This window comes from Prunus persica, chromosome G1 (genome assembly GCF_000346465.2).
Source record: "Prunus persica cultivar Lovell chromosome G1, Prunus_persica_NCBIv2, whole genome shotgun sequence".
In the NCBI taxonomy this organism is placed as follows: domain Eukaryota; kingdom Viridiplantae; phylum Streptophyta; class Magnoliopsida; order Rosales; family Rosaceae; genus Prunus; species Prunus persica.
This window is the reverse complement of record NC_034009.1, coordinates 8,531,585-8,556,784: the sequence shown is the minus strand read 5'-3', so window position 1 is coordinate 8,556,784 and position 25,200 is coordinate 8,531,585. Positions and strand designations below refer to the sequence as shown.

At 36.6% G+C, this 25,200-nt stretch overlaps 3 protein-coding genes across 6 annotated transcripts; 1 reads left to right on the top strand and 2 right to left on the bottom strand.

The window, feature by feature from the left end:
• LOC18791788 (squamosa promoter-binding-like protein 1) lies at positions 277-6,976 on the bottom strand. The gene is made up of 10 exons (XM_007225318.2): positions 5,733-6,976; positions 5,282-5,463; positions 4,275-4,870; positions 3,846-3,920; positions 3,636-3,743; positions 3,425-3,542; positions 3,013-3,154; positions 2,720-2,870; positions 1,727-2,344; positions 277-1,070 (listed from the first exon to the last, which is right to left on the bottom strand). Exons 1-10 carry the CDS (start codon positions 6,296-6,298, stop codon positions 618-620), a joined length of 3,009 nt encoding a protein of 1,002 aa, XP_007225380.1. The 5' UTR covers positions 6,299-6,976; the 3' UTR covers positions 277-617.
• On the bottom strand, positions 7,484-14,652 carry LOC18788682 (squamosa promoter-binding-like protein 1). Its single transcript, XM_007225333.2, has 10 exons — positions 13,482-14,652; positions 13,033-13,214; positions 11,595-12,250; positions 10,863-10,937; positions 10,664-10,771; positions 10,453-10,570; positions 10,104-10,245; positions 9,815-9,965; positions 8,459-9,100; positions 7,484-8,224 (listed from the first exon to the last, which is right to left on the bottom strand). Exons 1-10 carry the CDS (start codon positions 14,060-14,062, stop codon positions 7,772-7,774), a joined length of 3,108 nt encoding a protein of 1,035 aa, XP_007225395.1. The 5' UTR covers positions 14,063-14,652; the 3' UTR covers positions 7,484-7,771.
• On the top strand, positions 21,050-24,986 carry LOC18789750 (pto-interacting protein 1). 4 transcript variants are annotated; one of them, XR_002269854.1, is made up of 9 exons: positions 21,054-21,357; positions 21,920-22,012; positions 22,261-22,511; positions 22,598-22,724; positions 23,182-23,455; positions 23,615-23,747; positions 23,915-24,001; positions 24,297-24,481; positions 24,708-24,986. XR_002269854.1 is itself a non-coding variant. In XM_007222110.2 (8 exons), exons 2-8 carry the CDS (start codon positions 21,931-21,933, stop codon positions 24,411-24,413), a joined length of 1,071 nt encoding a protein of 356 aa, XP_007222172.1. In that variant the 5' UTR covers positions 21,050-21,357; positions 21,920-21,930; the 3' UTR covers positions 24,414-24,944. The 4 variants fall into 4 exon arrangements, 3 of the variants coding, with proteins under 3 accessions (XP_007222172.1, XP_020411157.1, XP_020411156.1); XM_007222110.2 differs by having other exon boundaries at positions 21,050-21,357; positions 24,297-24,944; XM_020555568.1 differs by having other exon boundaries at positions 21,053-21,357; positions 21,909-22,012; positions 24,297-24,944.

Here is a 25,200-nt window from a genome sequence, read left to right as displayed (position 1 = left end):
ACAAAATAATGTATAAAAAAATAAAAAACAAAGTCCACAAAATAATTTAAAATAATTAATTACTATATATTAAGTAATTTATGAAGTTAATAAAATATTTAAATACTAATTATTCACTAAAGAAATAATTATTAGAACATAATTATTAATTAACGTAATTAAAAAGTGATAAGATATTACTTAAAAGCAAAAAGGAAAATCTGATCTATAGAAATGGAGATCTAAACTTGAATACAAGGAAGCGGGTGGCGTCTAACCCACATTTGCTCGTTTATGTAGTAATTTGTTGAGCTTTATACATGGCTAAGGCCATCAAGTTGCACCAATAATGGCATACCGTCCCAAGGGAAATCACCTGAATGCTTTATTTTGAAAAAACAAAACAAAACAAATAAATTATGTGCTAACCAGTTTGTAACGGTATTGTTGTTCACATACAATGATAGGGGAAGCAAAAGTTGGTTGTCTTAACAATAAAACCTGGGGGGCAATCACCAAAAGCCCATACATCAGAAAAGGCTAATTTCAGGTCTATTTCATCGGTCGATACTCCTATGTACTTCAAAAGAAACGGCCTATAACCAGAGTCACGAAGAATAAACACACGCAAGTCTACCTCAGCTTGAGCCAAACTTCAACAGTTCCCACCTGAAGGGCTGGAACACGAAAAGAACTTCCGGTGTGCTTTTAAAGAGCAAGGCTACACAAACGCAGACAGCAGCAACGGCCACCATTGACAGCATTGCCGGCCTGTACACTAGTGACCTTGTGTTGCCATAAGCTGGTTTCTGTGCGCATAACTTACAATGTCGCAGTATCGCTTTCATTTCAATCTTTTCAGTTTCCAAGCTGGCTACTCTTGATGGTTTATACGCTTCAGATTGCTTCTGCTTGCCGTTTCTGTCTAAGATAACACCAGGGATATCAAGCACCACATGCCCGCTTTCTAATGTCTTGCTGATTTTCCTCTGGACAAGATGGACATAGGAGTAGCGGCTTTGAAGGCATGCATAATCATATGGTGTCAATCCTGTACTGTCTCGAGCATTTTTCCATGCTTCAATTCCCACCTAAAGAAAGAAGAGCGAGATCAATATGATGATTGGATTATCTAACAATCTACAATTTAAAATCAGCCAGAAGTCAAAAGAATGTGCATGACAGTAGCAATCAACATGCTTGAAACTACAACAATCTAAAGAATCGCATTGTCATTGGTATGTTGGCATGACTTGTGGAAATTGACTTCATTTCCTTACACACCAAGAATTCCTATTATAATTGTAATTGATTTACTTTAATTTCTTATTTCCTACTTTAAATAGATTTAGGAATTTATTATTTACTTGCCCATTCAGGTTTCGTTGTATTATAAATATGACCTCCTACAAGGAGAAGAATACACAGAAAATTTCCACAAACAAATATTCTCTCATAGTTTTCATATTTTAGCATGGTATACACTAAACACTAACAGAATATAAAAAATCCAACAATGCCAACAAATATCTTCATAACAATTTAAAATGGACCCAAAAAAGGTTCATAAAAATTAATTGCAGTCCTAACATGCGTGAAACAATAAACACAATGACAAGAGACACAAGTCAATTGTATGAGCAAAGGTCAAATGGATACTATATGCGACGGAGGTTGTAGCAAGCTCATAGCGATTTCTAGGTAGAATTAGAAATATAATATATAATTTTGATCAAGGAGAAATTACCTTTCCAGGATCATCAGTTAAGGCATCCAATACGTGCTCATAGCCATCAGCACTGGCAGCAACATGAAGAGGAGTCAACCCCATGGGCCCAACTGCATCAGGTTTAAACAAGAAACTGTTGCCATCCCTGTCAACTTGTTGCTTCTGCTCCGATCCTGTTAAACCTTGATTTGGGATAAATTTTAACAAGAACTCTACCATAGATCTGCAATTTCTTCGCACAGCTCTGTGGAGGAGGCTCATATCCAATAACGCAAACTCAACGGAAGTATGTTCTCCAGCATCAACAGTACCCTCGAACAGAATGCTCAAGAGTTTCTTCACTACAACACACCAATCATGCTCAATCGAAAACTCCATAAGCAACCTGAACCTGCTAAAAGGAAATAGATCCAGGTTTGGATCCGAGTGACCAAGTCTAAACTTCGCTCGACTCCTATGGAGGAGCCAACCCAATTCATGTATAAAGTCCAAGGCTTGATTCTTGGCTTCCAATTTTTCAGCATCAGCACTTTCAGCCACCTCAATCTCACCCTCCAGCATACAAATTTCTGAACATACTTCCTGCTCTGCAACTATAAAGGGAAAGAAGCTGCTGCTGAGACCATGATCTTCGACCTGATAATAAAAAATTTGATTATAAAAATGAGAACTAAATATTTCAAGCATTCTTCGGCAACAGAAACAAATGGTATATGCAGAGCATTCTTCTGTTAAGGCACTGTCTTGAAACTTTCTCTTTTTCCGTTTTAACCTTATGACCCTTTTCCTTCTAGCTTCTTGTTTATAGCACTTCGAGTTGTTCGGTATATTCTTTTCAGACTTCTTTTGAATGCCCAGCTCCTCAATGCACTTTGGTTAATGTAATACGAAAATGTTTTATAAGCAAAATCTATAGAGGGATTCTGGACCAATTTTGTGAAAAATGGGTGGTTCAAAATGTACATTACAGAAGGGGGAAGGGGAAAAGTTAAATTAGACATATGATAGAACCTCAATGAATCCTCGCCCAGTAACATCTGGTATAGAGCAGGAGAATTTGAGGCACTGCAGCTCATCATGCTCAACAGTTGTATGTACACCATCCATCATGTCATAACAAGTTTCTTGCACCAGATACTTCCCTTCTAGAGCACAGAGTAACCTGTCAAGAGCTACGGTTTAGTATTTTCCCAGTTATCCTGAAAGGTATTAATTTTGAAAAGCATCTAAAACTAAGAGAGGTCTACAAATCAGTGGGCTTATTGAAAACAAAGTAATGAGACATGAACAAAAGATGAAGGAACCTTGTGGCGGAATGAGAAAGGTTAAAGCCTTTTACTACAAACTGAGCCCTCTCAGATACAGAGACTGCAATTGGCTTGATGTATGATATCCTGCAACTCTTATCGCTTTTAAGAGGTAAGGGTGTGTCTAAGACAACTTGACCTGCAGGACAGGCATAAGTGATCAAAATACTCTCTCTTTCGAAACATAATTTTTTTTTGGTCAATCCCCATATGAATTAGAAAATAAATAAATGAATAACTAAATAGATCATGATTCATGACCAGCAACAATAAAGCATAATGAAAAACTAAAATAGAAAGATTTTTATACAGACACTAAATACACGAGTGTGTACACACACATACGGAGCCATATAGACTACATGTATAGATACATAGAAGGGGGGAGAGAGAGAGAGAGAGCACAAACCATTGTACGTAAATGTTACAAAGTGTTGCACCCTAGTATACACCCATCCTGTTCTCCAAAATGGATCATTGGCAGCATCTAGAAGTGTTTTCAAACTGGAACCCAGATGACAACAGAGCTGTATGCAAACATAACAACTAAGGAGATGAAGAAATTATCTTCCTTTTACACGGATCAGTAACCTAATTCTGGCATCAGAATAGAAGCATACCTCCTCCCACGTGGATTTTTCTAGACGAAGGTAAATTGTCAAGATGATACAGCCCGGCCTTATGTAGCTTTCAATGTCTGTAGGGCTGTGGGATAACCAGTCGAGGATCTGATATTCAAAATAATACATAAAATATTTATATCATGCTGTATGTGGAATGAAACACCAGGTTACATTGAAAAGAGTAAGAATCAAGGCAAAAATGATAACCTGTGATCGCAGAATGAATGGAAGATCATTTGGGTCTTTCCCGAAGAGTTTAAAAACAATTCGATCTGTGCGACTCTGATATGTGGCAGGAAAAGAACAGTTAAGAGAAGTAAAACTGCAGGCAAATTTTACATACTGGCCTATCAAATACAAAATGTAGCTCCACTTTAAATGCTGTATAATGGTTAATGACAATTGACAGCTTAATCCCTTGTTTCAAGAAAAAGAAATAACAAAAAGACATAGTACAGTCGAGAACACAATGAAATTAAAGACCAAAGTTCGTAGGTCAATATAATTGATGAACAGGTGGGAGCCACATGATTACGAGCAGAGGGCGGAGCATCATCCACAAAAAAGGCATTTATAAGCCTTATATTGCTAAGCAATTATATAGGGAATAGAGGTATTTACAACAAGGATATATACCTGAGCCTCTCCACTGGAACTTGATGGTGACTGAGTAGAAGTTAAGTCTGAATTCCCACTTGTCTGAGGTGGGCTTGACTTGTGGGAATCGCGCTGCATCCATGAAGAAAAACCAAGAGATGCAGTCCCTGGACTTGCAGGAACATGAGAATTCCCTAGGTTCTCTAAATAGTCCTGTGAATCATCATATGAATTATTTAAATCAATGCCATTTAACTGGAACCTTCTACTTGTAGCTTCCGGTGTAACTGATTTTGATTCAGAACTGTCTCTTGAGGGTAGTGGCTCAGTGGCCTGTAGACCTGAAAGAACTTGCAGACTTCCAGGATCATCAACTGAAGATATTCTCCTCTCTAACATATCTGATGCAGGTACTACTGAACACTGTCCTACAGGCCTTAAATCCTCAAGATTAACACCATCATCCACATCTGGCACCTTTATGATCTGGACAGATGTCCCACTGTTAAATAAACCTTGAGATCCCTGCAGCAATGTAGATATGTTTCTTCCATCCGCCGTACCAGCAAGATTGGCTAGGCTCCTCAGTAGATGAGATAGCAGATCCTGATCTTTTGTTTGATCAGAACTGCTAGCTGCAATTTATACAAGGCATAAAATGTGGAGTCAAATAGGTCTAACAAATGACACGCATAAAATGAGAGGACTAAAAGAAACATAATCAATCACACACTAGTATAATACGATTGTGGAAAAAATTTCCAACAATTATTTTTTCTGGGATCCATCAACTGATATACAAATGCCTCCCAATAGAAACTAAATGTAGACTTTGTAGAGTTAATAAAAGTTGAGTGACAAAGCTATTTTCCAACAAGCCTCAATAAAAATAAAAAGTGAATGAACATAAGAGCATGACAGCACCAGAAATTTGACACTGGAAATAGCATCAAGCAGAAGATCAATCATGTAACCAATTAACATTAATTCAATGTCCGGTAAAACAGCAGACAATTGAATGTGCGATAAATAAGACAAAGGCTTACAGTGCATATTGGAGAGTATTCTCAGCAAGCTAATCAATAGATAACTGCTTCCTCTTTCATCATTTAATGAACCTCCATTAGCTGTAGTATCAGGATGTGTTTTTCTTCTCCTCCTATTATGGCCAGCCAAACGCCTGCGACAACTTCTCTTCCCTTCATCAAACTCTTGAAGAACATGAAACCTGTCCATGGGTGTAACCCTGTTACATTAAATTCAACAAAAGAAAATTTCTGCAGAACTCTAATATACCAAACACCGCAATAAACAGCCACAAACCCAAATCATAAGAACAACAATCCCATAATAAGAATCTTACAAAACCAAACTCTGTATTTCATCTTCTAGAAGGAATGTGTATTAGAAAGCAACAAATCAATGACCTTATCTTAATTCAAGAAAATCTTCGAAATGTTTCTATCAAACAAGAAATAACAATACAATGGAACTAACCTGCTACACTGTTGACAGAACCGCTGCATAGCATTTCCCACCAGTGCTGTACTTGCTTTAGAATGCATATCACAGACCTTATGCCGTCGGTGGTAATCCTTGGCATTGCTAAGATCAGCCTTACAGTCCTCCACCTGACAAATTGCACGATTTGAAGTAGTCCCAACTATCTTTGTCTTCTTCCCAGTCTGTACCTCTCCTTCCATAATGGGGTAAGCTTGCCCACCAAGATTAAGATTAAGAGACCCAGCTTCATCATGAACTTCGTTTTCCACAAAAACAGCCCTTCTCCGTTTCTCCAGTTCTCTTTTACCTTTCTCATTCCCCGGACTGATATTGTCTGATCCAGAAGAAGAACTGTTGGACAAACCAGCATTGGAGGGAGTTTCTGGCCTAACTGGAAACAACTGCTTACTCCTACAAGCAGATGGTACAGAATTCAAGGGACTAGCAGTAAAAAGATCACCATCCCATTTCCAATCATTCAAATCCCATTCGAAACTCTTTTTTCCAACTGCCTTCATACCATAGTAACTATGAGCCTTGCCTCCAAATTCAGCCTCCATAGATCAAGATACCAAAAACCCAGAAATATTACAATGACTAAAGTCAAACTCCACCAGATACAAATATACCCAATTGAATAGGAACCAAAAAGAACTCAGAGATGAAACTATATATTTTACCAAAGAAACAATTACTTAACAGCTACAACTCAACAAACCCATAAATTGCTGAAAATTGTTCTCTCTACTGTCCCAAAAATCCAAAAATAGTACACAAACATATCCACGGAGCTCAACAACAGCTGCCCAGAGCCCAAAATCCACCAATTACCCACTTAATCCCTCAACATCATACACACAACACCAAATTCACTAGCCCTCAATTACATCTTGAGCAATGCTTTAAACTTCATAAAAGAAACTTCAGCTACACAACTTAAAGGGCAAAGCTTTATGCAAATAAAAAGGGAAACGACTGAAAGAGAGAAACTTGCCGGCAGATATGTACGAGTTGGTGAATTGGTAGATGCTGAGAGATGATGAAGACTGGTGAGATCGCCGGATGAGGCAGAGAGAATATAGGGCCCCGAGGCAAAACAAATCAGCACATGAAAATTAGGAAAAGGTTAGGAAAAGACTGGTATGTATTAAATGCGGTATCAGTGGAGAGAGGTAGTGGCCTGAGAAGCAGGGGCACTCAAATGACTTCTTTATCCTTCAAACTCATACTCCATTTGGATGCGAACTGGACCTATTTTATTGTAATTAATTCACAATCAAGATTTGGTCGCTCAATGATTGAACTATTATTGTTGCAATTAAAACCAAATAATAGTTCAAACATAAAACAACGTAATAATTGTGTATATAGGAAGATGAATCTAACTTATCGCAGTAGACAACAATGTTATATCAAAATATGAGTCAACTTTGACTAAGTGAGTCAGTTTAGTTTGTTTGATGATATATCCTCTCCATTTGAAGTTTTGTGTTCAAATTCTTCTTCCAACTAACGATCCCTACTAAAGGGAGACAAAACAGGAAACTGGGATATTTATTTGGTTGGTAAATTAGATTTGGACTGCATTGAAAATAATCTAGTCCCCTCGATTTTTCATAGGAAAAGTTCTCCAAATTAAAATATTGGGATCAATTATCCCAAGTCAAACTAAAAACATTATAGAATTAATTAAGGTTCGGCGTTTCTGTTCATACAATCTAGAACCATTAAATTGCACCAATAAATTGGGTTTAAGCAAACAAATGTTGTATTTTAAAAAAGAAATTAAACAAATAAAGTATATGCCATCATGTCTATATAATTAGTCAATACTTCTATGTACTTGAAACTTTCCCTATACATACTTTATATGAACTACCATTAATACATACAGTACACTTCCCATCAAATCTTAACGGATATAGAAAACCGGTACATACGTTCCCTATAGAGTTATAGGTAAACATAGGATTAACAGAAATGGCCTAGAGCCACGGTGTGACAATAACTCAGACTTAACATGGTTAACTGCCTTAGCTTGGGCCGTACTTCAAGAGTTCCCACCTGAAGGGCTGGAACACGTAAACAACTTCAGGCGAGCTTTTAAAGAGCAAGGCTACACAAACACAGACGGCAGCGATGGCTACCATTGACAGCATTGCCGGCCTGTACACCAGTGACCTTGTGTTGCCATAAGCTAGTTTCATTTCACATAACTTACAATGTCCCTGCATTGCTTTTATTTCAATCTTTTCAGTCTCCAAGCTGGCTACTTTTGAGGATTTATGTCCATCTGATTGCTTCTGCTTGCTGTTGCTGTCTAAGATAGTGCCAGGGATATCAAGCACCACCTGCCCGCTTTCTAATTTCTTGCTGATTTTCCTCTGGACAATATGGAGATAGGAGTAGCGGCCTCGCAGGCATGCATAATCATTTGGTGTCAATCCTGTACCGTCTCTAGCATATTTCCATGCTTCAATTCCCACCTAAAGAAGGCAGACCCATAGTGTTCTTAGCAATTAACAGCAGTCCTAACATGCTTGAAACTAGAACGATTTAAGGTATCAAACTTCATGTGTGGTAGAGAATGAACAGAGACACAAGTCAGTTGTATGAGCAAAAGGTCAAATACCTAGGAAGGATCTGATGGTAGCAAACTCATTGTGATTTTTACATACAAATATAAAATAAAATTTCATTGTAGACTAAGGAGAAATTACCTTTCCAGGATCATCAGTTAAGGCGTCCAATATGATCTCACAGCCATCAGTACTGGCTGCAACATGAAGAGGAGTCAACCCGCCCATGGGCCCAACTGCATCGGGTTTAAATAAGAAATTGTTTCCATCCCTGTCAACTTGTTGCTTCTGCTCAGACCCTGTTTTATCTAAACCTGTATCTGGGACAAACCTTAACAAGAGTTCCACCATAGACCTGCACTTTCTTCGCACAGCTCTGTGGAGGAGGCTCATATCCAATAATGCAAGCTCAATGGAAGGATGTTCTCCAGCGTCAACAGTACCCTCAAACAGAATGCCCAAGAGTTTCTTCACTACAGCACACCAATCATGGTCCATGGAGAACTCCATAAGCAACCTGAACCGTCTAAAAGGAAAAAGATCTAAGTTGGGATCCATGTGACCAAGTCTAAACTTAGTGTGACTTCTATGAAGAAGCCAACCCAATTCATGTATAAAGTCCATAGCTAGGTTCTTGGCTTCCAATTTTTCTGGTTCTCTCAGGATGTCATCAGCAGTTTCAGCCACCTCAATCGCACCCTCCAACATACAAATCTCTGAACATACTTCCTGGTCTGCAACTATAAATGGAAAGAAGCTGCTGCTAAGACCATGATCTTCAACCTGATTAAAATTGAAGTCAAAAGATTCAAAACTACAGACTTCATGCATTCTTCACAAACTGAAACAGATAGTTTTACACAGAGCACTCTTCTATTAATGCACTGTCTTGAACCTTTCTCGTTTCATTTTAAGCCTGATCCTTCTCTTTTCTTGCTTCTTTTTTATAGGACTTCAAGCGTCTTTGGTATATTCTTTTCACAATCCAGTTGAATGCCCTTTTGAATGTAATAATTGAAGACGTTTTCATAAGAAAATTTTATACAAGGATTCTGAAGAAAATTGTGTGAAAAATTGGCCAACCAAGATGTACATTGCAGAAGAAAGGGAATAGGTTTATATTAGCTAAATAACAAAGATGATTGCCTATAGTGAGCCAAGATTCAACTGCTCTGGAAAACAAATTAACTTCCAAAATTGGATATCAGTTTCAGAGTAACCAAACGCAACTTCTGGAAAAAACTAAATGAATGCTTAGTGGTTACACGGTGGACTTCACATGGCCTCTGTAGGTCTGATATCAACACAAGTTCAAATCACAAGACTGAAGAACTTTTAATAAAGGACACATATCACTGGTAGAGTTCAATATTTTTTACTGATCTTGCTCTGTTAAAAAAATTCATATAATTTATCATACACATACCTAAATTTACTACCAATAGCTAAAGCTCACTTCAAAGGAAATATAAAAATCTATTAGGCATATGACAGTACCTCAATGAATCCTCGGCCAGTAACATTTGGTATAGAGCAGGAGAATCTGAGGCACTGTTGCTCATGATGCTCAACGGTTGTATCAGCACTATCTATCAAGTCATAACAAGTTTCTTGGGCTAGATACTTCCCTTCTAGAGCACAGAGCAACCTGTCATGAACTAGGACTTAGTACTTGCCCACTTATCCTGGTAGTTATAAATTCTGAAACATCTAAAACTGGAAAGGTCCAAAATCAATGGAGGTATTGAAAAAATCAATGAGGCATGAATAAAAAGATGAAGGATACCTTGTGGTGGAACGAGAAAGATTAAAGCCTTTTACTACAAATTGAGCTCTCTCAGATAAAGAGACTGCAATTGGTTTGACGTATGATATCCTGCAATGTTTGTGGCTTTTCAGAGGTAAGGGTGTGTCTAGGACAACCTGACCTGCAGGACAGACATAACTAATCAAAATTCTTTTTCATTCATAACATGACTGTCCTGGTCAATCCCTATACGCACTAGAAAAAATATAAATGAATAACTAAATAAAGCAAGACATATATTTATATATCCTGTCCAATGCATATACATACAAGATAGAGAGCGAGAGAGAGAGAGAGAGAGAGAGAGAGAGAGAGAGAGATAACAAACCATTGTATGTAAAAGCTACATTTTGTTGTACCCTCGTATACACCCATCCTGTTGTCCAAAAAGGATCATTGGCAGCATGTAAAAGTCGTTTCAAATTGGATCCCAGATGACAGCAGAGCTGTATGCAAACATAACAATTAAGGACAAGAAAAGAGATCTTTCCGATACAAGGATCGGCAATCTACAATCTGGCATCAGCCTAGAAGCATACCTCCTCCCACGTGGATTTTTCTAGACGGAGGTAAATTGTCAAAATGATACAGCCTGGCCTTATGTAGCTTTCAATGTCTGAAGGACTGTGGGACAACCAGTCAAGGATCTGGATATTCAAAGTAATTTATAAATCAGCTGTCTATGTAATGAAACACCAAGTTACATGGTTAAGAAGAAAAATCCAGACACAAGATTACCTGTGATCGCAGAACAAATGGAAGATCATTTGGGTCTTTTCCAAAGAGTTTAAAAACAATTCGATCCGTGCGACTCTGAAATATGGCAGAAATAGAGTGGTTAAGAGGCATAACACTGCAGAAACATTTTACAGACTAGCCATTTACATTAAAAACATATAATAAAAATGATGCTCCATTTTAACTGCTATAGCCTATAACCACCTATAATTTGACTACAAATCTATTAACGGTATCAAACAGAAGCATACACATACATGTATCTATACAAAAACAGCAATAAATAAAAGAAAAAAATCTGTCTCAACTTTTACGCCACAAAACAAGTGCTTATTAGGTACGCCATAACCAAGTACTTCATGTTTCGTCAATCAATTGACAAGATAAATGGACAAGTTCAGAAATCAAAACATTGCCACCAAACTGCTGAATCAAAGAGAAAGCAAAGATATTCTTGTATCCAAAAGAAAAGGGCAGGTTATGGGATATACTACTGATTAATGATAATTGACAGCTTCATTTCTTGTTTCAGAAAAAAGATCGATTTGATAAATAGAACACCAAAGAAATGAAAGTCTAAATTATTGAGGTCATTCAATATAATCTGATGAACAGAGAGCCAAGTGAAATTAGACAGTGGACTGAGCAACATCCACAATAAAGGCATTTATAAGCATTACAATACCAATCAATAACATAGATGAATGAGATGCAATTAGAACAAGAACATACCTGACCCTCTCCACTAGAAGTTGATGGTGACTGAGTAGAAGTTGAGTCTGAAGTTCCACTTGTCTGGGGTGGGCTAGACTTTTGCGACTCCTGCTGCATCCATAAGGGAAAACCAAGAGACACTGTCCCCGGATTTACAGGGGAATGAGAACTCCCCAGGTTCTCTAAATAGTCCTGGGAATCGTCGTATGTATTATTTAAATCAATGCCATTTAACTGCATCCTCCCCATTGTAGCATCTGGTGCAACTGACTTGGATGGAACACTGTCTCTTGAGGGAAGTGGCTTGGCGGCCTGTAGACCTGAAACAACTTGTAGACTTCTATGATCAGCATCAACTGAAGATATTCTCTTTTGTAGTAGATCTGACGCAGGTACTGTAGTACACTGTCGAATGGGCCTTAAAGGGTCCTCAAGATTAACACAGTCATCCCTCTTAGAGGCCGAAACAGAAGGCCTACTGGGTTCACAGCCATTGGAAACCGTATCTGGGACCTTTTGTGCAGTCTGGACTGATGGCCCACTATTAAGTAAACCTTGAGATCCTGGCAGCAATGCAGATATGCTCCTTCCATCAACTGTGCCAGCAAGATTGGCTAGACTCCTCAAAAGATGAGATAGCAGATCCTGATCCTTTGTTTGATCAGAACTATTAGCTGCAATTTATAGAAGGCACCATATGTGGAGTCAAATAAGTCTGATAAATGACACTAAATGATAAGAAAAACAAAACAAACAAACAAACATGATCAATCAAATACTATAATAACACTATTGCTGAGACATAATTTCCTAAAGAATTTGTTTCTAGGGAATTGGAATTCCCTTTACCAGGCCCACTTTTCATGTGTCCTAGAATGTGAAATATGGACAGTCCAAAAACCAGAGAAAGAAAGTGCACAAAACAATGGTGCAGAGGATGAAATTTCAAGCATACAAGGAATAATCTGGAGTAAGAAATTTGAAATTTTTTCAACATTAAGGTCTGTACATCAAACTCAGGGACAAGGTCGCAGATTTTAGTCTCATGCCTAGGCATCAAATACAAACTTCTTACAGAAAGGCTGAAAGTTTTTCATGCTAGCCATCAAAATTCAAATTTTCATCAAATTAACCTCAGAACAAACTAGCATTTTGTCACTTGTATTAAAAATAAAGCACCTTAAGCAGTTAGGGACCCATCAAATTATATGCCATTTCCTCCCAGTAAACAAAACAGGTAAACAAATAGATGTTCATTTATTAAAAGTTTATTGGCAAAATCATTTTCCAACAAGCCTCAATAAAATATTGACTGAACATAAGAGCAGAAGAACACAAAAACTTTGACATAGCCCATGGCATCCAGCACAAGATCAAATTTGTACCCAGTTTAACATCAATTTAATGTCTAAGTAAAGCAGCCAGCAATTAGATGTGCAATAAGACAAATATTTACAGTGCATGTTGGAGAGTATTCTCAGCAAACTAATCAATAGATAACTGCTTCCTCTTTCATCATTCAAGGAGCCTCCATTAACTACCGGATCAGGATGTGTTTTTCTTCTCCTCCTATTATGGCCAGCCAAACGCCTACGACAACTTCTCTTTCCTTCATCAAACTCTTGAAGAACATGAAACCTGCCCATGAGTATAACCAAGATGCAATTCAACAAAAGGAAATGTCTGCAAAGTTCAACTATACATAACAACACAGAAATGAACAGCTATGGACCCAAATCATGAAAACAACAAACCAATAATGAGAAACTTACATAAACAAACTCTGTAATTCATCTTGTAGAAAGAATGTCTATAAGAAAGGAACAGATAATGACCTGGACCTTAATTCAAGAAAATTTTAGAGATGTTCTCACCATACAAGGATAACCAAAGAATGGAACTAACCTGCTACACTGTTGACAGAACCGCTGCAAAACATTTCCCACCCGTGCTTTAGTTGCCTTAGAATGCATATCACAGACCTTATGTCGTCGGTGGTAATCCTTGGCATGGCTAAGATCAGCCTTACAGTCTTCCACCTGACAAACTGCTCGGTTTAAAGTAGTCCCAACTATCTTTGTCTTCTTCCCAGTTTGTACCTCTCCTTCCATGATAGGGTAAGCTTGCTCGCCAAGCTTAAGATTAAGAGACCCAGCTTCATTATTTAACTCTTCATTTTCTACGAAAGTAGCCCTTCTTCGTTTCTCCAATTCTCTTTTACCTTTCTCATTTCCTGGACTGATATCATCCGAACCAGAAGAAGAACTGTTGGACAAACCAGCATTGGAGGGAGTTTCTGGTTGGACCGGGAACAACTGCCTACTTCTAAAATCAGATGGTATAGAATTCAAGGGACTAGCAGTAAAAAGATCACCGTCCCATTTACAATCATTCAAATCCCATTCCAAACTCTTCTTCCCAACTGCCTTCAAATCCGACACCATCGGACCATAGAAATTACGAGCACTGCCTCCAAAAGCCTCCATAAATCAAAATTCCAGAAATACTATAATGACTACAGTCAAACTCTACCAGAAATAAATACCCAATTCAACAAGAACCAAATGAACCCAGCTATGAATTTCTAGATTTCACCTAGAAAATCAATAACTTGACATTACAACCCTATAAATTCTGGGAACTATTCTCTCTAGGGTCCCTAAAAATCCAAAAACAGTACACAACATATCCATCGAGCTAAAACAAGCTGCCCACTTGGCCAAAACCCACCAATTACCCACTTAGGCCCTCAACATCCTCAACAACATCACCATACTCACAGCCCTCAATTCCATCACAAGCAAAGTTTCCAACTTCAGAACGAAACAGCCTCAAGAACATAAATTTCTGCTGAAACGGAAAGCAAACAGAGAAAACTTGCCGGTAAAGCCGAGCTGGTGAATTCTACCAGTAGCTCTGGAGACGCCTGCTGAGATCGCCGGAGGAAGCAGAGAGAATATAGGTACCCGAGGCAAAACAAAGCAGCACATGAAAATTAGGAAAAGGTTAGGAAACGACTGTGCATAAAATAAAATGCGGTTTCAGTGGAGAGAGAGAGAGAGAGAGAGAGAGTACTTTTTCACATTTGTTTATTTATAACAAATATATGACGCCATGGGCAAGGAATCTACGCCTCCACAACCGCGTGTACGTCTCTCGCTTGTAAAAAGAAAACTCATTTTTTCTTCTCTGTGACAAAATACGAACAAGCTCTCATGCCGTGTCTGCAGAACAGTGCCCATTGAAAATCGAAGCTCGGATTTTTTTATTTTTCTAGTCGGAAGATTTTAAAAAAAATCGAGAACGTTTTATTTATCCGAGTAAAAACTGGAGCTTTTGCCACGACACTGGAAGAGTGACTGCAGTTAATTACGGCGGCGTGCAAACACGACTGACGTGACTTTCAGGTTTGTCTGGTATTTACTGCGAGTTTTTTTTAATAAATAGCCTCCCCCACATAAACTGTTTTTTTAATTTTGTTTATAAATAAAGAAAATAGTTATTTTACCAACTTCCAAACTGAAGAGACAGGAATGCCCCTACATGAACTTAGCTAAAACCTAACCAACCCGCCGAAACCGACGTGTATAAACAATTTTAAATCAAAATCTCGACGACAACAACGTTTTTAGCCATTTTCAAATAATTTTAAGTTGAATTTTAAATCAAAAGCGCGAGAATTGCGTGAATTATGAGACTCAGTCGCTTTATAAATTATATTTCTTAAGTGGTAAAAGGTAACAAATGGGATTTTTTATTATATAAAAAAGCAATAATGTTTTATTAATTGGATAAATAAAAATAAGTACAAAGTAATTAAGGTATCAAATATGAATACAATTTTTTCTTTGACTAAACGCAACAAGTTGAATTGATATTGAGAGAATATGCACAACCTAAAAATTGATTAAAATGCTTGAATCAACAACCATAAGCACATGTACTCAAACCTACCATAAAGATTTGCAGCACAATGGTAAAAACAAATCTATATTGAAAATCAAAAGAAAATAAAATATCATAAACAAAAAACAAACAAGGCCATCGTGAGAATCTAAAACAAACTAAGAAAGAGGACTACCGCTCCACATCCTCTCAGATAACCTGAAGAGAACCATAGAGTCATGCCAACTAAAGAATCCATAGGGAAAAGAAAGAAAATGAGAGAAAAGGAGATGAGAGGAGAAAAAAGAGAATGAAGTACGAAGGGTGGCCGCCGAGCTCCAAAGGGGACAGCGGCTAGGGATTTTTCTTTTGTAACAAATGGGACTTAAGAAACCCTAAACTGGTCAATCGAGTTATTTTTTATAATCCCCTTCAACAAGTAATTCCAAAAAACAAAACCAACTTAATTACATTGCAGTAGCTAATCATGATTAACGGTTACAATCAATGTTTTAAGTGTAATGTTGTGATTAATACTTCTAATCATTCCAATGAACAAAGATTTGATTAGCGTTAGTTGTCCACACGAAAACCTTTACTTTAGCAATCTTCAAGAAATTATTAATTTCATTAACTTTTTTGCGTAGCTTAGTGTATGGTAAAGTGGGGTTGTTTACTTTCTTCTTCATAGTTATTATTATTATTTTGCTAAATTCACCCCAGTTTTTGAAGGAATTAAATTCTATCCTCGTGATGAACTAGGGTTGGAACTTAGAAGGAAACCCACGGTCTTGTGGTGGACCATGTTAATTTACTATGTAGGTACTACTCTTCTTTTGCGCTGGGGACACCCATGTGAGATAGGAACCTATCCAAAGTACCAGTACGAGAGCTTAATTGTGTGTTATACAGACACCTCAAGTTCTGTATTCATGCCTAGAGCTAGAGGGTTGCTTTCCATATCTCTCACGATCGATCGCACGTACATGAGTGATTGTCAGTCATTCACACATGCGAACTGAGTGATTGTCAGTCATTCACACATGTAAACTTACAATAGAGGTCACGTACATCAATAATTGTGAAACATTTGCGTGTATGTAATGCAAATTGAGTTTGTCTTAACCTAATTGCATAAAAATAAAAGCAAAGTGCCTTGTGAAACATACATATATATATATTTATTTATTTTTTATGATGATTTAATCTACTACTATTTTCTACCAGACAAAGGTCATGAAAAACATAACTATTCCTCCGAATGTCCAACTTTCCTGCCTCTTATAAACTGAGAGAATCAATTGAAGCAAAAGAGGCCGTTAAAAGTGAGATAAGACAACTCTTAGATAAGGAGAAGGCTTTTGCTACAAGAATGTCAACATTGCATTTGGTATTTGGAACGAGATAGATAAGAATTAAGAATTACTACTATATATGCTAAAATTATGCTAGTATTCTTTATTCATGTGCGAATAATTAACTATTTATGAGTCATCAGTATATGTAAATTCTACGATGCATCAACGTACGGCTCACAATCACTCACGTTATGCGACGTGGTTGGTGTTAGGGTATTTGGAAAGAGAAAGCAAAGCAACACATCCTAAACATATATATATATATATATATATATATATATATATATATATATATACATAATACATATGGTCTCATGGGTTCACTTCACACGCTCATCCTAAGCCTCTATATATCTCAAGGAGAATCCAAATAACTGTGCATATGATGCGGTCCCCCAGAGACCAAATGGTTGGCAGCTCATGTGCATGTTATGGAGGATGGAGCCTCTTCCGGAATGTGGGCCAAATTTTATTAGTGTCATGCATCAAATTGAGAGATCTCTTTCTTTTTACTCAAATTTGTATTTAAAATATATATTAATTTCATGCTCTTTTGTTGTTGTGAGTGAGTGTGAGGCTCCAAAAGACCAAGGCCTCTCTTATTTATTAAAAATGAAAAATTCTAGGGTTTATATTTTGATTACATTAAAAGAGAAATGACCACTGTTTCTGCACATGGTAGGGTTATGGTCAACATGAGTAATGCAGTAGCATGGGTACGTACTTGGTCAATATTGCTTTAATTGACTTGTTTCGGATAAATTCTTCATTCAAGAATCTATCAACAACCGTTTAGTGTTTGTGTTTGTTTTCGGCTTTTGCCCTTCTCGTTACTCAAATGGTGTTTATAAAATATATGTAGAATACGTACATTAACAATTAACAATCACACACGCATTAATATTGGACTCGACTTTTATCTAACTATGGATTATTTTTCTTGAACCCCAATTCCATTTCCAATATGCATTTTATATATATATATGTCGTTTTGTAGGAAAAAGATTCATTCATGCACCAAAAAAGTGGACAGATTGGTTTGCTCCAAAACGTCATTGATCTCGTCAAAGATTTAGCTTTTAAAATCTTACAATATTATTGTTGGGGGGAAAAAACACAAGAATTAATTTCATGATCATATATTAAATCAGGCTTTTGATTGATTTGGTAAAGTCATTAAATCATGATTGAATTGTGGCTATGAAAATTGAATGGCTGGACCCCCAGGATGTCGGATAAAAAAGTTTTTGTCGATTTGGCAATTGCAAGTCTCAGGCGCACATCAGGTCATCTGCAATCAGAACCTCAGCACTCCCTCTTGCTTCCACGTTGACCGGCCGTTACGGATAACGACGTAACGCCTCTAACTCTTATCATTTTTGTTTTTCCTTTTTTTTTTTTTTGGAAAAAAGCATTTTCAAGTATTCGAACATAGTTGGCGTAAAGTATAACTTTTGGGCTAAAGGTTTTTTTTTATTTTTTATGAAGCATTGGGCTATAGTTTTTTTTGTATCGAACTATGTTTTGCGGGAAGCAAAGGCCCGCAAGCATTGCTTATTATAAAAGATTCATTTTATAGTGAGTGTCTTATTTAAGGTCATATTTTGTAACTGTTTGATCAAATTAACTAATTTAGGTCATATTTTTTTAACTGTTTGATCAAATTAACTAATTTGATCTCAAGGTTTAAAAAAAAACAGAACACTAACGAAATAAAAAATTCAAGAGAAAAAAAAATTTAAAGACCGAGGCGATTGCAAAAAAGTTGGTATGCATTTTGAGCATCAAAGCAACTGGACCTTGAAAATCATTTAGATCATAACTTTGGACCCAAAGGAGAACAATGCGCCCAAATTATGAATCCAAGATTTGCCCTATTGCGGGGCTGACGGGCAACCCAGCCCATGAACAGTCGGGTGCTTGATGGGCTGGCTGAATGGGGGGTTTGTTTGGTGTCATTATCAATGAAAACATGAGTTTTTTTTTTTTTTTCCCTGAATGAGAATGAAAACTTGCCTAATTAATCAATCGATCTGTTACATACATGAAACTGAAAATTTTCATGTCACGCAATTTATCTCATAATATCCAAAATTCTTATTTGAGAAAGAATATATAGTGTTCAGAAAGAGAATGTTGGAGTTGTATTAAGAGAAAAAAATGAAAGTGTGAAAGAGATGAGAGACAACGACAGGAGATACGCACTGCATTGAGATCACCCTCGGTTTGGTGGATTCAATAATTTTTCATCTTTAAATTTTTTAAATTTTTTTTTTTTAATTGACGGATGATGATTCGAACAAAACTTATAGTAATTGTATAACACCTTTTATTATCTATTTTTCTCATTATGTGACTTGTTACGTAACAAAAAAGATAAAACGAATGTACATATACATTTATTTCATGTAAGTATTGTATTGTAATACTGGCAGATATATTTTCGACATTCAAGTTAGCCTAAAGATGAAAAAAGAAAACTAATGCATGATAAGATTTACAAATACATGGAAAATATATATCTCATTATCTTCTTCCATCCATAAAAAAGTAGAGATTCGGTGTCATCAGCTTTTGAGTGGCTGCTTTTATCTTTCTTGTTGTGAAAGTTATTGACTTCAGGCTTTGCTTGCTTTAGGTGCATTCAAAGCTAAACAATATGTCGGTAAGGTCTCTGTATTGTGCATCAGTGTTCGAGTTTCGCTGTCAGTAGTGCTCATTAGTGTACGATCTGTAATTTTCTATATAAATTTATACCCGTGGCAGTTGGCAGTTGGGTGCCACACGTAAGTCTTTCCGGCTCAAAGTTGCAAGTCTGTCATGACACTAGTGGTGAGAGTATCCAATCACCCTCTAAAATTTTTTTCATTAAAAATAAAAAATAAAAAATAAAAAATAAAAAAACCTCAAACAACCTGTTTACAAGTCTCTATCTTTTCGGATGATGTATAAAAAACATTCCAAGACAAAAAAAAAGGTCCAGATAAGCTTATACAAAACCGAAGCATCTGTGATATTTCAATATTTGAGAAATAAAAAAGGGAGATTCACTATTATACCCAATATAGGGGCCCAAATTATAAAAATATCCTATATAAAATGGACTTTAGAAACACACCCAAAGCCCATTTACAACATAACAAAAAAGCTTTTAACTTCTTATAAATTACAAAACTGCCATCAATTTCTTAAAACAAGCCCAACCCCAAAATCTCATAAAAATACCCAAAACACTCAATAGGGCATCAAAGTAATTTAATAATCAATATTAAATTCAATAAGGCCAGCTATCATTTTTTGGGTTTTTTTTGGGTTTGTTTATAGGAATTCAATTGTGTAGGGTTTATTTATAATATTAGTGCTAGAAATGGGTATATCACTAAATATCTCAATAAAAAATAGAAAAGAGCTTTATTTATTTATTTTTCTTTTCTTTTAAAAAAAGCAATAAGAATAGCAGCTCACAATTTCATTGAAATATAGTAATATGAGGTGCAAAGACAGCCTAATTGTTCCTTACAAATAGATGTGACATGTGCATATATTAAGAGGAGACAGTCAGACTCAGACAGACATGAGTTGAAGAATTTACGTTCAGCAGAGGAATAATTGCTTTTTTTGCTTTGCTTTTCCATAATTTAATAATAATACACTCATAGATAAAATAATACTAGTAAAATTATTATACCAGACGCCAGCCACTTCCAGCAAAGCCTTTGTGTTCTCTTCGTTGGTGGTGTCCTTCCTTTGCATCTTATTCTCAGTAAATCGAATAGCTCGCTATTGGTTTAGTTGTATTTCTTGTTCATAATATTGGAAGACATTCTAAATTTGATTACTTCCCCTTTCATAAAAAATAAATGATGGGACATTCTAAGTTTGAAATCCTTATAGATGCAAGACTTTCAAAGTCACTAAACCGATTGAATTTTCCAATTCTTCCTTATTACTTTGTACTAATGGTCAAGGGTTGGAAAAAAAATGAAAAGGATCTTGACTTGCAATTACTAGTCTTCGAACCTCATAACACATTGACAATATGTGTGAGAAAAAAAATACCATTTTCCAATATCGCTTGTATAAAAAATTAAAAAAGACAATGAGAAATGATATGTCCAAGAGTGTAAGAAAAGTAACAGTAAGAAAAGTAGTTGAATTTAAAAGATAAAACGCTACAGTAACAGTAAGAAAAGTTGTTTAATTGCTTAACCCATAGACTTAAAATAAAACATTAGAAGATTCTGTAAATTAATGGTTGGTCTTTGACAGTTACCAAATTGCTGAAGATCGTGAAGAACAAGGAGAGTTTGAGTTCAAAAGTGAAAGACACAAATTTCCCTGCTGTCTTCGTTTCCTCTAACGTAAGTCAAAGAAAAGAAAAGAGAGAGCGTTGCTTCCTATTTGCATGCCTTTGCTAAGTGCTGACGTACGCCTTCCCCTGCGCACCATAGCCGGCTTCAGTTTCATCACTTGGAGCAATTCAAAACTTCTCTGAAAACTGAAAACCCAATTGCCAGAACCTTCTCATCATACCAAAGGTGAGGCCTTTCTTCCCTCTAACTTCTCCTCTGCATCTGTTTGTTTTGCATAAAACCCCTCAATTTTGCTGTTTTACAGTTTTTTTTTTCCTTTTAGATGCACTTTTTCTAATTGGGCCTTCTTTTGCTTTGATTTAGTGTCTATGTTTGTTGTTGAACAAGAGGGAACACTGAAGAGATTAAGATTTTGAGTTTTTGAGTTTTGTGTTATGTTGTAAAACTGAATCTATCCACGACACAAGAGTTTTAAGAAGAATGTTAACTGAGAATTTTGAAATTTTAAGTTAATCTGTTAAGTGAAATGATTGATGAATGATTTGACTTTTGATGCAGATTTCCTTTTTGTTCTTTTTCTGGTACTATCTTGTCGTTGTTTGACATGTGGAATAGGAAGAAACGGGGGAAAGTTCAGTGACATGTTGAATAGCATTGATTGGCCTTGTCTCAAATTATGCCAAACTAAATAATTATCCACAAAGCATTGATTTTTTTTCAGAAAAATTTATCATGCACTGTTTATCTTTGCAAAATTGCTTACAGTGATTTTGAAGTGTTCCTTTAGGAGAAGAGATCATGAGCTGCTTCAGTTGTTGTGTACAAGATGATATCCGCAAAGCTTCCGAGAATGGACCGTTTGTAGCAAATAACTCAGCAGGTAAATCTGTATACCGGAGGCTTTTTCTTTTTTGAGGGGGAGGAAGGGGAACTCTGGGGTTGTGACGGCACTTTTTCACATTCAATTTGCTTGAGAAACATGTCTTTTTATGAGTGCATTTTGATATAACAGAATTTCATGATTTTTCACTTGATATTAGCTAGAGCAACTTGTATGCATTTGCTTTTGGATATCCATCTTTTATGGTGTTCATTTGATTGATCTAAAGCTAGACATTTTAATTGTAGGCAGTAGTGGAGGTTACTATCACAGAGAAACTGCACCAAAGGATACTCAGACTGTAAATATCCTACCCATTGCTGTCCCTGCCATTCCAGTCGATGAATTAAAAGATTTGACAGATAATTTTGGCACAAAGTCCTTAATTGGTGAGGGTTCATATGGAAGAGTATATCATGGTGTTCTGAAAAGTGGGCCAGCTGCAGCTATTAAAAAGTTAGATTCCAGTAAACAACCTGACCAAGAATTTCTATCACAGGTTAGGTCTACAGGAATGTTTTTTATTTGGTACTTGACATGGTATGCAATTTTGTGCTCAAATATGCTTGGGTCATAACTTTACAGGTCTCCATGGTTTCAAGACTAAAACATGAAAATGTTGTTGAGCTTGTTGGTTATTGTATTGATGGTCCTCTCCGTCTCCTTGCCTATGAGTATGCTCCTAATGGGTCACTTCATGATATTCTCCACGGTAAGTACATTTCTATGCTTTTCAAACTTCTTATTTCTTCAACACTGTTGCCTATCATTTGATGTTATTTATACCCTCCATAAATTATAAATTCTGAAGGACCATATAAATCTTTTATTCTTGTTTGAGCATGCTGAGATTTTATGTGTTCACAAATTTCTGATTGGCTTAATAACTTATATTTAGAAGGTCCGTATCAGGTATGCCTAGTGTTTTAAGCTATTTCATAAGAGGATTAAATTCTTTCAGTTACATGAGGATTGAATTTTAGTACAAATAATTAACATCTAATCTTCCTAACTGTTTCATATCTTCTGCTCTATGAGTGGGTTAGCCTCCAAACATTAGAAAATAGCTCTTCAACTGCAACTTTTTGGGTTATGTCCCTTTTGATAAGTAGTAAGATAGCCTTTATCTCCTTGCTAATATATATTTTTTCCTTGATATGTTGTTATAGGACGGAAAGGTGTTAAGGGAGCACAGGCAGGTCCAGTTCTGTCATGGGTGCAAAGGGTTAAAATTGCTGTTGGAGCAGCAAGAGGACTTGAATATTTACATGAAAAGGCTCAGCCTCATATAATCCATCGTGATATTAAGTCCTGCAATATACTGCTTTTTGATGATGATGTTGCAAAGATTGCTGACTTTGATCTGTCCAATCAAGCCCCTGATATGGCTGCACGTCTTCATTCCACTCGTGTTCTTGGGACTTTTGGTTATCATGCTCCAGAGTAAGTTATTGCTTGATGTACTCTATAAATCACATTATGATGCATGCTCAAAATTTTGATTTGGCATATGTCGTCTCTTTTTTAATTGCCATCGTGAAGTAGACACCTTAAAACGCACAGCCACTAGGCCTAATTCTTATATATGATTCTGAATGGCAGATATGCAATGACCGGACAGCTGAGTTCAAAAAGTGATGTTTACAGCTTTGGTGTAGTTCTGCTTGAACTCTTGACTGGGCGCAAACCTGTTGATCACACATTGCCACGTGGACAGCAGAGCCTTGTGACATGGGTACTAATTTCATCCTAATTCTTGTTTACTAGTAACTCATACAACTCGCATCCTTATTTTATTCATTTGGGAAGGGGAATTTTATTTGTTATAGATTTGCATCTTTCATTTCAGCTCTTTTTATTTTTTATTTTTTATTTTTTTTGGGAATTTTTGGATTCTATTAGGCAACACCGAAACTCAGTGAAGATAAGGTGAAGCAGTGTGTTGATGCTAGACTCAATGGAGAATACCCTTCCAAGGCAGTTGCAAAGGTAATGGGAAACGAATTGAGTAATTATTTACCATGAGTTGATTACTTAATTCCAAAAAATACTTGCTTTTGGTATTTTTCCTCAATATATGTGCAAACATGTAGTTTTTTTTTTATGTTTAAGTTGTAAATTGGAGTGACAAGAACACGACATACTTTGTTCTGGCCAGTTATCGACTAACTGAAATGGTGGGTAGGTCACTCTCTTAGGAACGAGGGATCTTTAATCTGATGGCTATTTATCATTGATGATGTACTTCACATCCACTGATCACCATTGTTTGTGCTTGAAACAGCTGGCTGCTGTTGCTGCCTTGTGCGTCCAATATGAAGCTGATTTTCGGCCAAATATGAGCATTGTCGTCAAGGCTCTACAGCCGCTATTGAATGCTCGGTCCGGCCCCCACCATTGAAACAAAAAACGCTTGGCTTCGCGACCTGTCAATCTCTCTTGCAGACAATATTGTTGAAGATTCATTTGGTAAACATAGTTGTGTAGATCATGTAACATCCTCTGGTTCCCTTGAGTCATCAAAATCTTACTGATCCTATATAGTTCACATTGATTCTGCTACCGGTTTAAAAGTTGCTTATTGGAGCTTGGGTTATTTGACCATTCTACATTAACATCCTTTTCTCGGGTCTAATTAGTCTCCTGGAAAACAAGAAGTTTCCGACATTAGTAAAAATTAATCTTTTGTGAGCAGGTGGCTGAACTTTGAATTGTCATACTTGGACTTGAGCAGAAGACTAGGAAAAGAAAAAAAGCAACCCCATTTCCAGGGCAACGTCAATATGAATGGTTTTTCTTACCCTCCTTTCTCATTTATTGCCTGTATTAAACATAAAAACAGATAGGTCGCAATGAGTCAACATATGCCTTTCATGTGGGCTTTCTTCGAACTTACCAACTTTATTATTATTATTATTTTATTTGAATACAAGCAATAGTCTAAACTACATGGGAGGAGGATTTTTCACACGCATACAATTATGATACTATGGGGGTTCGAACTTGAAACCTCTTATCTGCAAGTTAAGGCCCTTTTCAACTGGAACCATTGGCAATTGAAAGACCAAGAATCAAATACCATAGAACTTGATATTTTGTGTTCATTCAAATTTCAATGGATTTGTTCGTCCAAAAAAAACAAAAAATTCAATGGATTTGTCTGAAAACCAACCATCCCACAATGTGTG